This window comes from Clinocottus analis, unplaced genomic scaffold (genome assembly GCF_023055335.1).
Source record: "Clinocottus analis isolate CAN_PGR_092001 unplaced genomic scaffold, fCliAna1.0.p SCAF_19, whole genome shotgun sequence".
In the NCBI taxonomy this organism is placed as follows: Eukaryota; Metazoa; Chordata; class Actinopteri; order Perciformes; family Cottidae; genus Clinocottus; species Clinocottus analis.
Window position 1 is genome coordinate 4,028,012 of NW_027175920.1, and position 18,151 is coordinate 4,046,162.

The following is an 18,151-nucleotide window of genomic DNA, read 5'->3' on the forward strand; positions in this document are numbered from 1 at the left end:
AGAGCAAGAGTTAAAGAAAGCAGAGGTTGATTATAATTAAACATCTGAGGAAGGGGTCACTGGTTGGAGACTTTGGATAAAACAAAGGCACATGATTCAAAAGGAATGGAGTTAAAAGGCCATGAAACAATCCCCAACTTGCAAATTGGCAGCCGCCATGATTAATGTTCAAGTGTTTTGTGGATTTTCTAGAAAAAGTTAAATGCAATTAATGGGTATCAAGCTGCAAACCCAGACGCTACAGACTTTCATCCAAATAAATATGTAACAAACAAATAGATGTGGGGAGAAAGTGATCTTTCCACCTAAGCAATGGTCATTATTTTACCAGAAGGGAAAAAACTGAGTTCTCATCTCTTGTCACCTTAAAGTTTAAAACTACGCTGCCTCCATCTCCTAACCACATGCTTGGGTCTGTACCCGACTCCCTGAAATGAGTTGAGTCCTGCAGTGGTGAGCCGAATGCAATTGCCAGTCAATCAACCACAAGGCACCAATATTGCATTCTGTCATTTTTAACGGGTGGCAAAGGCGTCCTGTCTGGCCCGTGCATCACGCTGCTTTATGATGGTCGGTGAGGGGGCGTGCTGAGCTGTGTGAGATTAAAGAAAGCCCGCTATATCACAGACCGTCTGAGCGGCCGATCGGCTGCAGCACGCTTTGTGTGTCCAGAATGCTGAGAGTGAGCCCAACCCGTGTGAAATACCAAATAAGGGAAGTTAACATTCCTCCGCCGTACCTCCAGTTTCTTGCCGTCCTCGTCGTAAACGGACATGATCACTTCAACGTTTTTGGGCTTGGTCTTGCTCCCCTTGTCGAAATCCCCGAACGCCAGAGTCACGTAGATGTCGTTTCGCACATCGCCTTTGGGAAACGGAAAGAAGGCGGTCAGATGGGAGGACATCCTCACTTTTTAAAAGGTTTTCCAAAGTTCATGGTTCACCATTTTGAATATATAATAATACCATTACTGCATAACTCATTAAATCTTCGGTGGCATAAGTGCATATCTGGCACCATATACTTCTTGGGTGACTTCAGCCCATTAAATAACTGTCTTTACTATGATATGTCCTTTTCTCGCCCAACTCACATTTTATAAAATAGTCACTCTTAATTGTAATTCACTTTCTGAATGAATGATCCAAATCAAATAAGTAATACAACACATTCAGATACATGCAGCGATAGGAAGCTATTTATAACACCTGGCATGATGATCTCAGGAAAGCCCATCTTGCGAGCCACAGCTGTCGATCGGTCCACCAGGTGGGGGAAGTCCTTCCTTATCTGGTGGATGTCTCCAGGAAGCAGCTTGAGAGTCACCCACAGGCCTGGAGATGGATTCACGGTAAAGCGGTGAGGGACCCAGATAACGTCAGGAGGAGACAGTGTGAGAGCAACATGCCCCGGGAAAACACTGGAGGAGAGATTTATTCTGGTGCTTCCCACCGTCAAGAGCGTCATCTAACAGCTCTAAGGCGAGATACTAAATAAAAGCTACCCTCAGGGATGTGCTGAGGAAAGCCTGGCCACAATTCCATAATCCATACCTGGTGACATCAATGATGTTATTGTATAAATAAAGACAAATCACAACGGAATATTTTATTCATGTGTTGAGCCTTGATGGTTGATGCTGGCTGTACATGATGAGCACCTTTGATCTCCTTTGTGGAGGACTCTCTGTTCTTATCAGCCTCGGCTTACGTTTTTTATTGTTACATTAATTGCAAAAATAGTCACACAAAAAGTCACAGAATAAATCTGTGAGGTCAAATAAAAGTGCAAATTCTGAGCACCAATACTGGGAGAGTGAACAAAAAAGGTTGATGATTGATTGACAGAAGAATATATATATATTTATTTATTTATTTATTTATTTATTATGTTCTACTGCCAAATTCCTAATAATGTCTGCAAAGCCTCAGACTTCAACTTCAGGCACTTTATATTTTAATATGAGAATAAATGACATTTATTGCTGAATATTTAAATTGTGCCGTTATTCCCGGACTTATATAATTGGTGTTGAAAAGACCTGAGCGTCCGGAGCTTGAGAGGAAACCTCTGTGGCTCTGAATAATTCTGAAACAAAAGGGCCTTCGGGGGGCTTTCGTGGGCCATATTTCCTAAGAATTTAACACCAGTGACAGCGCCGCTTTCTCCCGGTTGGAAGGAAAGCTTCTTTTCTGCAGACACTGCACGGCGTGCCAGCTTCAGCTCTGTAACCACACTCACTCTAAATATTCTCCCAAGCGGCGGAAGCACATACCTCTTAAAAAGACTGAAAATTACCACAAATAAATAAATAAATAAAAAGGAGGGGCAAGGGAGGGGGTCCCAATTAAAGTTATCCTGCAGCGTGCCCCCTTCACAGGTCACCAAAGTGAGTGGCGTGTGTGTGAACCCCCGAGGCTTAATTCACTTTCACTTTCACAGGACCCGCATTGTTGTGAGTGACACATCCCTCACTAGCCGAGCTGGAAGCCTTTTGATATGCGAGCGTGACCGAAACAGCTGCTCCGCCGCTCCACCCAGAGTGGGTCGGAGCAGATCTGACATTTATCCAAGTACATCTTCATCGGGCATGACAACACCACGGAGGCCGTCATGTTGTCTCCCTCTCCCCCCCCCCCCCTCAACTCCCAGCACAAATCCCTCAGACAGCTAATAGTGTTCTTCTAACCACAGATGTCAACTCACTGATAAGATCCAGTCTTTGCTGAAGACTCACCAGCTTAATTAACAGCTGGATTACTTACATCCTGTAGTCATGGTGATGGAGGCAACTATTTATAGGAGGAGCGGTGATTTATAGAGCGAGCTCTGAACAAAGAATTATGTCCTTATTAGTGAGATGAACAGTTTCAACGCCCTGCCAGTCGATTGGGGTTGGTGGTACTTTGTATGAACACATCTAAAAATGGAGGTATTAAAGAGGACGACAGCAGTACAGTAAACTGTTAACATATATTAACTTCTCACCGTAATTAGACTCCCTCCTTGTAGGGATATATTTAAACATTTACTCCAGATGAAAGATGAATAATTCATTTTTTTCTCCATAGATAATAGCACTTCACAATAGGTGCAATGCCGTTAAAAACAATGCCAAAAGTAACCGGAGAAAAGCCGGAGGGAAGAGCGCACTCACAACTACAAATGTGTTTTTTACTTATAATAATAGCAAATTTGACAATGATACATTGCTCAGTTTGTAACATTCACAATGTTCAAACAGCAGTCAAAATATGCCAAAATACAGATTTATAGAATAAAAAAAAGGAGCATCCATCAGTGTTATGGCGTCCTCCTTCTTAAAGGGTATCTTTGTGATTCTTCAACCTGGACCCTAAGTGACTAAAGGGGAGGCAGTGAATCTATTTATGGGTGGTTATGGGAGTTATTGAAATTGATCCAGTATACAGGCTGCGTTATAATCACTTATATTATTATAATCCACTAAAAGTGTGTGTGTTTGCCTCTGACAAGCTCAATTTGTTATTACAAGTGTTTAACAAGACTACAGAAAGGACCCTTAAGAGAAATAAAATATATTTCTTTACTTTTCGCTTGATCGGATCCATTGGTAATTATAGATAAATGTATTCAATTCACTGATATTTAGCTGATTTCGACAATGTGGACGCGAGGCTCGTTTGGACACAATCAGAAACAGAAACCGGATCGACTGAACGGTAACAACCAATTCTCACTTCTCTGTCGGGTTCTTCCCGTAATGTTGTCAGACACTTAAAACAACAATCAAAGCCGGTCAGTGGCAGAAACGAACACTTTAGTGACAAACAGTGACGGTGAGACGCTGCTCCCGCCTGCAACGCCCTCCCTCAATACTGGACCAGTAAAAAAATGTTGTGGCGTGAGTAGGACACACATTTTATTGATAAAAAGTCTGATAGTGTGAACAGTTTCCTCCTTGGCCCCGGCGCTTGTGTCTGAACCTTCCACTGTACCTTGGCCTTTGTGATTGACTTCCTTGGCGGTGATGACTTTGTTGATGACTGTCTGGAGGAAGTCGTTCTCCCCGGCCACCCTGGGTGAAAAACGGGAGATGTTCAGCTGCTTGTGGCGAATGGCGTCATCCAACGCTAGCCTGCAGTATGCACACGACAGGCAAACAACACCACAGAGGAGAAGGAGAGGAACAAAGTGGAGGAGGAGCGACAAGGTGATGGTTTGTGAGGAGAGGGAGTGGGATGGAAGAGAGACGGGGGAAGACAGAGAGAGGGAGAGAGAGAGAGAGAGACACACACCGAAGAGTGATGCGAATGCCGTGACAGACACAAAGCCGCTTGTTAGCAGTTAGCGGGGAGGCAGGATGGGTAATGGAAGAAACAAACAGAGAAATCATCGTTTAGGAAATGATGCCCCGTCAGCATTTATAGCGCCACTGAAGCAGTGGGACGCTTGACCTTTAAATCTTTTCAAAGAGGGGAAACTTAATACTCAAAGCTGTACGCTCCAGACTTTACGTCACACAAAACCAACGTTCCCACTCGGCTTAAACGAGTGAGCTCATGTAAAACATAACATGTTTTGTTCTCCGCGGGGCTTCAGGAGTAGACGACGCCAACCCGATTGAGCAGAGTGACGTACAGAGCATAAGAAAGTAGCAGGTGTGATCTGGGAACACATGTGTGGCAGCTGTGGGAGGACTGTGTGCAGTGGGCGGGGAGGCCATCTGCAAGAGAGAGGACTCTAAACAAGCAGGAGAAGTAGAGCATGAAGGAGAAGACGGCGGTGGCGGCGGCGGTGGAGGAAGCAGTAACGGATCGCTGTCAATCCGAGCCTCCTGAGCCTCTAAACTTGAATCCTAAACCGATCCGTACAAGGAAGTAGAATGAAGGACAGGGGAGGTTTTCACGGGACAAAATATTGTAAGACAACGGGAACAAGGCGGGTTCTAGGGGTGGGAATCACCCGAAGTCCCACGATACAATATCATCACGATACTTAAGTCCTGATACGATATTATCGCGATACATTGAGTATTGTGAAATAATGCGATTTATTAAAAAAAATTTCAACCGCAAATTGTCCCCGAAGGAAAACTTTGTCAACAAAAAATACATTGATTTTTTTGGGGGGCAGAGGAATCTGGTTTTGTGATCCTTATCAACTGTCTTGATTATTTTTATCCGGATTAAAACATTTCAGAAAATGGGGAAAGTTGTGCATTAGATTTTCCCAGAGTCCAAGATGGAGCCTTCAGGAAGCTGGTTTTATCTAATTAACACAAATGATATAAAGCAAGGTGACGGGGAAAATGCTCACATTTGAGAAGCTTCAAAGAATGTTTGCATCAAATGGCTGAATGGATGACAATTGCTAGGCAATTGAATTCTGTCAATCAACTAATTGACCATTTCAGCACAATGAGAACTTTTGCTACAAATGCATTATCTAAACGGAAGCTGGTTTGATGCCAGACAACTTGCCAGCGAATAGCTCAATTCAGTCTCTGACTTAAAGTGAAGAAGTGTGACAAACTAAAGCAACAAACTATTTCAGCAGGATTTCGATCTAATACACGAAAGCCATTTCCATTTCTGTTTGGATGCCAGGAGTCTATCCAAATTACATCACTAAGTCATACCACCACTCCAACAATTCTGCTGGCCTTGAAAACACACACAGTAATGGGTGGTGGAACTGCCATTTCAAAACTTAATCAGTCAAGATTTGGTGGCGTATATTCACACTTGGACGTGGCCTTACAGAACCTGCTCTTCTTACGCTGGAAGGCTCTAATTTCCATGATTTATGCTCAAAGATAAAACTGTTAAGTGAGGTGATCTGCCAGCTAAACTGCCTGAATCTGAAGCCTTTCCAATTATGCAGGAAATCGCGTTAAGGAAAAGGTTACTCTGGCTCTGTACGAAGTCCTACGAGAATGGCAGCGGTTAATGAGATTGCCTTAATTGAGTCAGCGGGGAATAGGGGGAGCGTGCACTGTCTTAAAACCTTTGCTAATCAGGTGTCAAGAATTAAAGACTTGTGAATTAAAGACTAAAAAAAAATGAAATTAACTACAACTGCTGCACCTTTTGACATACTGTACACACTCGAAACAGTGCAAATAAGTGTAAAAGCAGAACTATATCCACTTTGCCAATTTTATGCAACATTATCCCGAGCTTAAAAGGAACTCTGTGCTCCCTAAAGTGTGAATGTGATTTATGTGTTGCTGCTGAACAATCCACTTACGGCTGAAATGGGATAAAGTGCTGCTTGTCTTCATCGTCCATTTTGCCCGTTATGATGTCAGTGACATCCATTACTGAGGAAAGACAAGGAGAGAGGGTTAAAACATTCTTCAGACCTGCAGAGTTTAGCGTGGCTGTGAAAAGCGCTTCAGATGGCTGCAAGGCAAGGACGCATTGGCTCTTCTTCATGAGCACTAATTAAGGCAGATGAAAGGCTACGAGACACATTAATGTGCAAATGTGAATAACAGTTTAAAGAGTAACTTGTCGTGCCCATAAAATCTTGTTTAACTTCTACCCTCGCTGCAGTACATGTGCACTCCAAGACCCGGTGACATCACCGCCGGCCGTGGTTACGCTTGTGACTGCTGTGATTGGCTGAACCAGGCTTGAAACATTCAACCAGAGAGAGCAGCCAAACGCTTCTTTTCAGTCTGGTGTTAAGTAGGGACGGCAATTTGTGTATATATATATATATTATTAATTCTTCTGCAGAGGAGCTCCCGCTGAGCCGACGAGACGCTCGCAGAGGTTTGATTGGACATGAAAGCCGTCAGATGAGTACCTCACATACCGTTACAACAAGAACAGGCTTATTCATTCTGGGCACATTAACTCCTGCTCATGACCAAACTCTTCTATAATTCATTTTCCAGCCATGGAAAATTGTGCTGAGACAAATTCACATGGAATAGCACCTATCAAATAAATCAAAGACCACAGGTCCGGCTCGCAAAGAAATTACACGCTACAAGCAATCCACCGCAGTGCTGTGTATGCTTGGTGTGGCACCGCACAGAATGCATGAGTGCAGGAGTAGCAATCATAAATTAAATAAAGGGTGACGTTATTGCGGTGATTGGAGCAGTACAGTGTGTATGCAGTTCATTTGTCTGTGAATGAAATGCTCCAAATCCAACAACTTCGGCCCAGGTTCATTTAAGGTGAGCAGACATTCAGAGTGAGCTAATCCCATTTTAGTGAAGTGACGCAACACATCTGGAAAAATGAATCCAGTGTTTCTAAAACACAAGACGCATGAACACTTTTGATATTTGCAGAGCAAATTTAGGGGTTGAATTTAACCAAAACTGATCTTGGACCAGCGGAGCCGGACACCACGACAGGAAACCCATTCTTGAATTGTCCCCAGCTCAATTTGCTGAGAGACAGAGGAAATACTCACAGAGACAGGAGCCGATTTGACAGCACCTTTACTCTATTATTACCCAACAGGCCACATGACAGCCATATAAAGCCCGTTATAGCGATGTCTTGAAAAGAGTAAATCATATTAAAAAAAATCCGGCTTTCCATCTTGCTGCGTGTCGCGGCAATGATGATGTCAAAAGATAAGCCCGCATAATTCAGGCTGTTATTCACCTTCTCTTCAAGTGGCAGTGGGAAGAAGACGCTGAAAGAGGGGTATCATTTTCTCTGCTGTAGCACTGCGGGCAAAACGCCAATCTAATTAGTTTACACCTAGCAGCTTGCCAACAGGAGATAAATCAAACTCTAATTCTTCTTTCCACTTGAGCTCAATATCTATGATTTTTTTTTTTTCCCAAATACATTTACTCATCAAGGAAAAGACTAACAACACTTTGAAGTATCCACGTATCTCTCTGATCCGATCTCATGCACAGAATGGATATTTGTTCAGCGTTTTTAAAAAGGTAACCTCCGACAACGGCAACACAACTCGTACTTTGCAGCTTCTTTTGGGGGATAATCGCTGTGTGCTTTACCTGCCACTCCAAAGGGTCTTCTCAGACCTGACGTCAGCTTCTTGGTGTTGTTGTCTCTCAGCTCCATGCGCCCCACTCTGACAATCTGACACACAAAGCTGATCTTCTCTCTCTTCAGATCCTCACTGCCCAAGTCCTGGGGAGGGAAACGGAGCAAAAGTTAGTAAAAATACTGCTGATGCTGTTAACGCCTTAAGAGTCAATAACATTGACTTTTACAGAAGGAAGATAAATCAAAAACTATTACAAATCAGGTCGTATATATGCCCCTTTTTTCAGGCCACGGCAACGCTAGGGTGCACAGCTACAACTCATCGATCAGTGGCACCTTCTTGGGTGAAGATGAGTTTGTATTAAAAAAAAAAGGAGGAAGCTTTTCACCAGAAATTGCTTCAGAAGCATCTGGGATCGTGTGTACGGATTCATTTCCTGTGGGCAATACATTTAAAAACTTGTAAAGTGCTCCCAGTGGGTGCACTCTGACCCTCGTGCCCTTGGCCCTCCATTAGATAGAGGTGACTGCCTTCGTAAATACATATAGCGAGCCAAGCGCTTTCTGAGAGCGCTTAACAAATACAGGCTCTGCAAACAGGCCCCGACATGCCTCATAACATGGCTGAATAAGCATTGGACGACCACAGGAGAGTGTGCGCACACACACACACACACACACACAAATACACAGAAGCAAACACACATACCGTGAAGACGGCCCTTAGGTTATGGAGCTGGTCTATGTCTTTCACCAGACCTGAACTTGACCATTTCACCAGGTAGTTTTCACTGTGAGGGAGAGATCGCACAAAAGAAGCATGAATTATCATCATCGTCAATCTGTCCCAGCATTGAACCATCTATGATACAGTGAATTAGAGCATCAGTTAGGGTGCATTAACAACTGTAATTTCCCTCAAAGCGGCGGAAGCTTGAATTTTAATCCAGACAGAGGAAAATTCTGCAGCCGAGCTGCTCTACTTGTGATAATTTGCTGACACAATCCGATAAACAATAGAAAATCCCTGTGAAGCAGACTGCTGGGTGTGTGTGTGTGTTTGTGTGTGTGTGTGTGTCAGTGTTAGTGCTAGAGCTGTATCAAATCCTTCCCAACTTTTGTTTTTTGCGTGTTTATTCCTTCAGTTTAAACCCAGCACTACACAGCATTAAAGATTAGGTTCAACTAAGATTATCAATATTATAATACAAATATATGATGCTATTTTAGGATTACAATCCAGTGGCGGCTGGGTCAGATTGCTTCAGGCTTGTGTGATGCAAACATTTTCAATAACTTCAAGGAGTTGTGAAGACAGCACTATGAATAACACATTATTTTAGGATGAGGTGATCATAAAATGACATCATCTATCGGAAGCTTCATTCAAAAATCTCAACAGAGGCTTTGAATGTAAAAGAAAATGGTAAGGGGTTAGTACATCAAACACAATCTAGACATGATCTGGTCCATACAGGACATTAGTTTCTGTCTTGAAGGGAACATCCAAACCCATCATCACTCAATTTAAAAATACCAACTGTCACGATTGCTATGAATAGATCCCCGACTGTGTGAGCGACAGTCAAATACAGAACGTGGGTGTATAGTTCAGACCGCGGTTCAAGGCACAAGTGCATCATCTTTCAAACGTTTCACTGGCAACACACAGAAACTTGGAAATCAATTGTCAGTGCAACACTGGAGGTAAAAGAAATATATACGCATGCCCTAAAAAACTAAAAAAATTGTGAACAGAACTTTGTGAAAAAGAAGAGGAAAAAGAGAGAGCGGTAAGCGAATAAGCACTTGTGTGTTTACCTGATGAACTTGGAGTCCACTGGGTCGTAGAGTGACATGAGCACCTCGGCGTCCTCACCGATCTTACACACCACGTTCTTTAGAGTCACGAACAGGGCAAACGAGGGTGTGGAGGCAAACTTTGCTTGCCTGGTCAGATCAATATTCTGCTTCTGAGACTGTCGGGGAGGGGGGGGAAATATTAGAAGTATTACATTAAATATCGGACATTGTCCCAGAGCGTTCTGTCACGTGCAGGTAGATGTCGGGGCTGTGGCGTTTAAACAATGAGCCCAGGGAAAAGATCCAAAGATACCCTGGACAACGTCAGCATTTAAAGAATTATTCTGCACACCGAATAATTGAATGTCAGCCACGGCCTCTGTGCTTTCCTGAGGTTTCAAAAAGAAAGATTGAACTATGTCACTGGCATAAAAACACGTTCATAAAAATCTGCTTGATCTTGATCTTGTAAAAAAAAAGGTGGACTCGTCGCGCGATTCCTTGGACGCCCTTCAAAAATAAGCTGGGGCCACATCATTAATATTTATTGCGTTGACCCGGACACTCTCTTATTGCCCATGCATATGCAATACGGACCTCTGGATGAGAAGGTCACATAAGATGAGACCACATAACTGCAGGGTACTTGGCGTCTGACACTCCCACATACTGCCAACTGACAATAAGGTGAGGGATGCCGCTGATACACCGGAGGAAAATAGACCCGGAGTCTGGCTGAGCTCCGGACTTTCTGAAGAAGCAGTCAAGCGTCTTTGTGTAACAGCAGCAGCCCCATTTTCTATACTGAAGTTGGGGCAAACCTCCATTTTAGATTGAACTGCAGAGGTATTTTCTGTGCATTCGTCTCCTTTTGAAATGTTTGTTTGATAATGTAATAGTCTGTGCAGCTGCTACTTGACAAGTCAAGTTAAAAGCAAAGCAGCACAATACTTTATGCATTCATGTAACTGGCTGAGGCAAACTATCTTCACTCACGGTTTATGAAGCAGCGAATCTGAATGAACGTACAGCTAATGTACTGGTGTTGCAGGTATTTAGACATTTTGAGAACAAGAACAAGATCAAGGAGTGACCACATTAAGATCCCACCACATATCAAGTCCATTCACACTGTGTAGGCGAAAGTGCTTTTCCACATCTTCGTTCCAGCGGATAGCTGGATAAAGGCCGGTGCTGTATCTGTACAGATGGCGCCCGAGAGGCAGGACCAGGTCCTTTCTATCCTTACCTGCTCTTCTTGAATCCGGTCCTCGATTTGTTTGGAGGCCGCTTCGTGAGCTCTGAACAGGCTGACGGTGCTGGTGATCTCTGGGTCCAGTATGTTTCCATCTTTGTCTCTGACCACCAGATCCAGATCCAAGTACCTAGCACGAAAAATGGCGGAGGGTTAACGAGCGCCAGAGAAGATACCGCAGAACATCGTAAAACACGAGGAGAACGTCCCCTGTTTTGTCCAGCTCGTTCTTCTATGGAGGGTGTAAATGTCCACATGATACTGTACGCTGTTAACATCCAGTCAATATATTTCATCGACTCATGGCTACTTCCCTACCTAGGCAAAGGTTTAGAGTTTCATCAGAGGAGGAGAATGGAGCTTCACAATGCAGAGACAGCAAGAGCTGTCATTTCATGATGGAATACAGTACAGTTTGCTGATGCTCAATCCTTCCAGTTTGTCTTTAAGCTAAGTGAGGGCCTGTCATGTTCTATTGACTGACACTGCTGACCTATTCCAACAAGACTTTCCCGGCTACATCGGAGGATGAAGAGGATGTGCGCTGTGGGGGCCGGGAGGCCGAGAGCCTCTGAAGACCGGATGCTCACTTGTTGCCGTAGTCGATCTTGGAGGTGACTCTCTGTTTGAGCTCGGTGAGCTCGTCCTGCGGCAGGGTGCCGGACAGGATCTGGGAACGCCATTCGATGAGGTGGTAGATCATGTCCCGGACAGAGTTGAACATCTCCCGTTTGTCGCCCTGAAAGCGGAAACAGGCGGATGAACTACTTTAAATAAATGAAATCATTATAGATAACTCTAAATAAAACATATCGTCCCAAATAACTACTTTAAATAAAATAAATCAATAACTCAAATGAGGAAAAACAGGATTCAAATAAAAAGCATTTCAGCCTATAAGCATGAATGTACACTTTTTAAAAAAAATATTATAAATAGTACAGGAACACAAAAGCAGATATATCTGTATAAGCTTCTGTATAAGCTGTAGCAGCTAAAAGCCAGAAGGTTTCTTCAGCCTCTCCCATCTACATGTTGCCTTATCACACCCGACATCAATGTGTGTGAGTGTGTTTCCACCTGGGCGTGGACAGCCACGCTCACCACGTATAAGTCCCTCCATATTGTCGCCCACTCCCGCAGTGTGGTGGTGACCTCCTGAACCAGGGGCAGCTCCGTGGGAATGACCGTCTCCTTTTGCCTGCGGTGACAGTGAATACATCTCAAACAGTGACTCTGTGCCCTTTCTGCCCTTTCCCCTCCACACGGACACACCGTCTGTATTAAAGACGTCGCCTGTTATCCAAGTAAATACAAAGATGTTTCAAATGCTCTAGATTTCAGTGCAAAACAAAAATCTGTTCTTCAAGGTTTTCAGAAACTTCTCTGTCTTCAGCTCAATATAGCTTCACCCAAAACATCTACATATGGTTTATTTATCCTCACACATAGGGTTGAGCAATACGACAGTATAAATCATGAGACGGTACAAATGTGTCCGCCAGTAGAGATTTGGCAAATTCTGTTGGTGATTTTGAAATCACATTGAAGTCAGGCAGTGATTTCTTTTTCACCTGTTAACTTTCAAACTGGGAACACGTTAAATTGTTCTTGGGAACAATGAAGCCGCAATTTTGAAAGCATTTTCGTCTTTTATGTTTTTGAGTCTTTTGTTTTTAACTCAAGTGTTGTCTCGTGTGATTGGCAGTTGTTTTGTTTGTGTGGAAGTTTCAACTAAAAGAAAACAACTATCAACGTGATGAAGTGCAGTAGTTACTTTATTACCATCTCTTCATTGAACTTAGAGAACAGTTAGGGGCCGATCACACCAGACGCCACTCTCAAAAACACGCTAGCAAAACCGTCGTCTTCCTATGGTACAGCGCGACGTTCATGCACGCCTTTTAAATGCCTTTGCGTTTTTCTAGAGATTTTTACGCGTGCATAAAAGTTGAAATATTCTCAACTTTTAAGTGCAAGGCATCACACTCGGCCAAAAGTCGCATCTGGTGTGATTCTCACTGTGCTGTGATGTATAACGTTACCATGATATAAAATTGCATATGACGTAACAGGAGACTTTGGTCATATTGCCCATGCGACAAAAGTAGAAGCAATCTACTTCAACAATAAAAAAACACCATGTCATTTAGAAGAGAAAGTGGAGGAGCGCTAACCCATTTCCCTCGACTGTGGCCTCTTTCAGGTGGACGTAACAAGCAGGAAATATGCCCTAGAAGAGGAAGAGATCACAATTCAAAACGGCGTCAAAGTAAAACCGGGACAGCAGTGGAAGAAGGGAAGTGCAAACAGACATGAACGTGTGAAACCTTTGTTTACTGGCCACTCACCTTTTTGGATTTTCTCCTCAGCCTATGCCCTCTGTACCAGTCTAAGGAAGGACAGAGTTGTGTTACATGTACACTGCTTATTCCATACACAGTGCACAAAAGGAATAACGCAATAAAGTGGTATTAAAATTAATGCAAATTAATCAATTTCTAATTCTACAATGACATTACAGTTGATATACTGTTCATTTACAGGAGCTCATACATATATGTATATATATATATACATATACATACATACATACATAAATACATACCCTTATTGAATACATGGAGAAGCATTTGGACAAAACAAGAGAGGTACTGGAGATGACAGGAAAATAATGTCTGACATTGGCGTGTCAGTTCTGATCACACGTGTCATCAGTGGGCCTGCCCTCACCTTCATGCGTCTCAAGTATGTGCACCGTGTCTCCGATCTGCAGCGACAGCTCCTCCTCTCCCCGGGCATCGTAGTTATAGATTGCTGGAGAAAGATGGGAGCGGACAATATAAGAGGAGGAGGAGATATTACAGGAGGAGGGAGAAGGAGAAGAAGAAGAAGAAAAAAAAGGCAATAAAGCGCCGGGCTCCCTTGTGGCGTTAATTGTGTGCCATTTCAATGTGTAGTAGAGGCCTCACACATCCACAGGATGTCCACCCACACACTCTGACACAGTGGAGGCTGGGGCTGGCACCATCAATACTGCAATATCAACAAACTACTACCGCCCACTGCAAAGAAACCAATAACGACGGAGAGCGCCAAAACAACAATAATGCCGGTGGAAAACAGATTTTGCTCCGGATTACGAGAGGATAATATAATACGGCAGTGTTCCTGATTGCCGACGGTGTTCAAAGACAAAAGAAAAAAAACAGGTGACATGACGAGGCTCTCTAGTAAACACGACGAAACACATATTTGTGTCTGTGCCGTTTGTTTGCTAGATGAACAGGAATCAATAGAGCACATCACAGGCTGCTCCCTGAAGTCGGTGAATCGACAACATGTTCTAGCAAAGTAGCCAAAAGGAAAACTGTGTCGACATCTCAGGAATACCCATTCATTTAAGTGTAATGATTGAATACAACTAAGCAGCTACAAATTGGACTTCAACTAAAGACCAGAGCCCCATCTGAAAGGATGTATGTGGATATAATACGTAAGAAAAGTGGAAAAATCTCAATACCTGGAGATAAATCTCACCTGACCACCACAAGAAGAATGCTAAAAGAAATCTCTATTTTGTATTCCTGGGTTTGCACCCAAAACAAATCCCTCATTACATGTGCTTGACTTTTAAATGTATTAAAACTCTATTAACACTTAAATAAATTGCACAAAAAAATGAAAAGAAAAAGAGACAAAAAAAAATATTACGAGCAAATGCAAAACTTGAATCAGTAGTCAATTCCACATAAAAAAAAATATATTTCACACTCAAAGACTTCCGTGGATATATTTATCAATAAAATGCAGGTTTGTTCTCCATCTACGGTCAAAGCTGCATCAACATGACATGATCGCGTTATATTGAGGATAAAATCTTGACTGGTGGCACTTCTCTTATCCCGTGAGAGGTGAACAACATGTCACTGTCAAACCGGCCACGCCCATGTCTTTGAGACATCCTGGGTGTGTGTGTGTGTGTGTGTGTGTGTGTGTGTGTGTGTGTGTGTGTGTGTGTGTGTGTGTGTGAGGGGGGTGTGACATGTTTGAGTGCGTAATGACACTCACTCAAAAGTGTGTGCGTGAACATGTCCTGTTGCGAGAGCGCATGCAGGGCCACTTCAACAGAGGTTTCCAGAGGTGAATGACGACGTCATTGAAAGAGACCCACCCTGAAGGCGCAGGAGCCTTCCCAGCCTGCTAATGGCACATCAAGTGAATCGACCGGTTTCTCTGATTGTAAGTCATTACTACGTCAGAGTGGCTCACCATCTGAAATGAGTACAGTTTAAATATGTTGTACTTCTTTTAACTTCAACACAGTGAACAATAACAACACTTTTCATTAATAAAATGTAGCTCATGACTCATCTTGAAGATACATGTATTTACATACATGTATTCATGTGATTTGGCATGACCCTGACCCTGACCAACATATAAAATAACACTTAACGGTGAGCTTTGCCTACTCTGTTTCCTCCAGCCGAGGAAACAGAGTTTGTAAAATCCCAGCTTGAAAAGACCAACACAAAGCTGCAGAATGCTCAGAGGGACCTCGAGCAGCAGATGTTCATTATCAATGAACAGCACCTGAAGCTGCAACTGGAGATGGGAGAAAAAACAGAAACTCGAAAATATAGTTCAGATGAAGGAGCTCCGGCAGATGATGGCAGGAGCTAAAAACCAACAGAGTTGGAGTTGGAGAGCTATGTGGATATGCAGAGGGCTCCATTAATGAGGTTGAACATTGAATCAAGAAAAATGGCCGACGCCGTTAAAAAATCAAGAGGAGGCAGCCGAGCAGATGATGGAAAGAGGTCGAGAAGGCCTCCTTTAAGGTTCAGCTGGACCGTCACAAAGAGGGAAACAACGACGTGTTGGCTGCCGTGACGCAGACTGAGCAGCTGTTGCAGCGTCGTGGCATCGAGTGGCAGCAGGAAAAGACTTCCCTCCTTCAGGTTACAGAAACCATCCGACGAGACGAGCATAAACGAGAGCTCCTTGATGTTCCAGATCATCTCAATGATAAATAACAAGTCAGTATATTTACTTATGTATTTTTTTGCAACATTTTGTTTTATAAAGTTCAGAAATCAATGTTTAAGTCAAGCATGATGTTGTGTCACGCATTATAGGAGTGACAGTGTGGTTACACAATACCTCTGACAGTGTGAATCTGATGTATGTAGCATCAGTCAAGCAGCTTCACCGTTAAGTGGAGGGCATAAAATGCCGCGTGGCGCCCGTTTCAGTCGGCCCTGGCAGTGTTGTTTAGTTGCATATACAAGCGCGTGTCCACAATGCACTTTGCGATCCCCAGAACAATCCGACGAGCCCAGCGAATCCACCAGAACACGAGCCGTGGGCTGACAATGGAACAAAGACCCCAGGAAATGAATTCAGCGGCACCACGCTGGGATACAAAAAAGGTACCTCCAGGGGGAGGGGGTGAGACAAAACAATCAAAAGGGAGGTGGGATTAATCTGTGAGCAGCCATCAGAGAGCGGCCTCGTCACCGTGCGGCGGGGTAAACTCAATTAAACTGTCATTAAGAGTGGCCAGAAAAGCCTGTGAAGCCATCAACCGCTGTCTCTGTTTGTTTGGAGGCGAGTCACGGGTCCAGCTGATGCAGCGTGTTATCTAAAAACAGCAGGTGCCGAGCGAGAGAGGGAGCAGCCGAAAAAACAAACAAACAGCTCCGCTACGGAGACATGGGGCGACATATTTCATCAGAAAATGAAAAACTGCCACCGTGATCAGCGCAAATGAGACGAGGTCTCGCATCAAACAAATGGGAGCTCAGAGAACTCCGGAGATTCTCAGTGGGCAAGAGGTGCAATCACAAAATGATCACAAATGATACCCTGGGAAGATGCTGCGTAAATGACAACCATCAAACACAGTCCTGACATGTGAGGCAACAGCGGTGCGTTTTAACGCAGGCACCAGAGTGAGTCTTGTCGCAGGGGGGCGGAGGGGTTGAATGACAGCTCTGATTACTCATAAACCTGCATTTGCATACCCAAGAGTAAACTGATGTCAATTTGGAGGCAGTGAAGAAGAGAAAATCCATCAGAGGAAAAAAGAGGAAAAAGGATGAGGAAGTGGACCATATTCTCCCCGGAGTACGCCATGCAAATGATTTTTTTTTTTGGGGAGAACGTGATAAACAGCGGCATAATTTGCCGGAGACTCATTACCATACATAACCCATCGCATGAGGCCGTGCAAAAAATTATCATCAGAGGAAACGAGTGAGGAATCAGATTACAGACCTATCCACTTAGCCAGCACACGTCTACACCCTCTCCACAATTATAAAAAGGACTCGCATAAACACCGGACTGATTGTAATTCTACACTTTGTGCTCACTAATAACCCGCACTAATCCACGCAGAGTGTAACATATCATTACACTCAGATGAAAATACAGTTCTAATGAAGGAGGGGGAGGGGGGGAAGAGGAAAGAGAAGTGCGGAGAAAATGCTCTTTGGAAAGAGACTGAGCCTCTTGATGTTTTGTAAAAAACTAAAAAAAAGTCCCCTTGGGCTGCGAGCCCACAGAGGGAGCCAGCCAGGAAATCCCAGACAAGAGGATTCTCCAGGAGGAAAAGGCAGAGTGGAGCGTGAGACAACTCTCCGTCGGGTCCGGCCTTTTTAAGAGCCGATGTGGGGCTCTACAAGATTCTCAAAGATCCCCATTTTTTGTGGATTCATTTCAACCGAATTGCGCAGTGTTATATTCAATTCCTCGATTACGCCATCGACACGCGAATCATCCGCAACCATTTTGATAGCGTGAGTCAATGAAGCGGAAATACCAAACAGACCTTCTTTTGCAACAGACGTGTTGAATGGCCGTTGAAGGAAAAGCACATGTAGTATTAAAAACACTCACAGAGGCTCCACTTCTGTGTTGAGTGCTCCACAGAGAGGCACTGAGCCGGCATGCGGGATACCGAAACCACTTAGTCATTTCATCGTCTACGAAAAATGTCTTCTGTGGGTGTTTTCTGTTTTTTTTTGGTCTAATAATATCGCCATTGATTACTTGAAGTAATACCTCTGAGCTGTGAAGAATGTAATTGTAAATTTCAGCTCAACAACATTCTGTT

General features: G+C 43.6%; 1 protein-coding gene across 1 annotated transcript in view; it reads right to left on the reverse strand.

Annotated features, from left to right (window-relative positions):
• dock1 (dedicator of cytokinesis 1) overlaps positions 1-18,151 on the reverse strand; it is a 161,737-nt gene that overhangs the window by 130,668 nt on the left and 12,918 nt on the right. The window contains exons 2-14 of the mRNA XM_068582553.1: positions 13,762-13,845; positions 13,380-13,420; positions 13,206-13,261; positions 12,133-12,229; positions 11,619-11,767; positions 11,023-11,158; positions 9,792-9,949; positions 8,680-8,761; positions 7,979-8,114; positions 6,232-6,304; positions 3,978-4,057; positions 1,209-1,334; positions 740-864 (exon numbers count right to left, since the gene is read on the reverse strand). Of these exons, the coding sequence (XP_068438654.1) occupies positions 740-864; positions 1,209-1,334; positions 3,978-4,057; positions 6,232-6,304; positions 7,979-8,114; positions 8,680-8,761; positions 9,792-9,949; positions 11,023-11,158; positions 11,619-11,767; positions 12,133-12,229; positions 13,206-13,261; positions 13,380-13,420; positions 13,762-13,845 (1,343 nt within the window). The remainder of the gene's footprint in view (positions 1-739; positions 865-1,208; positions 1,335-3,977; positions 4,058-6,231; positions 6,305-7,978; positions 8,115-8,679; positions 8,762-9,791; positions 9,950-11,022; positions 11,159-11,618; positions 11,768-12,132; positions 12,230-13,205; positions 13,262-13,379; positions 13,421-13,761; positions 13,846-18,151) is intronic.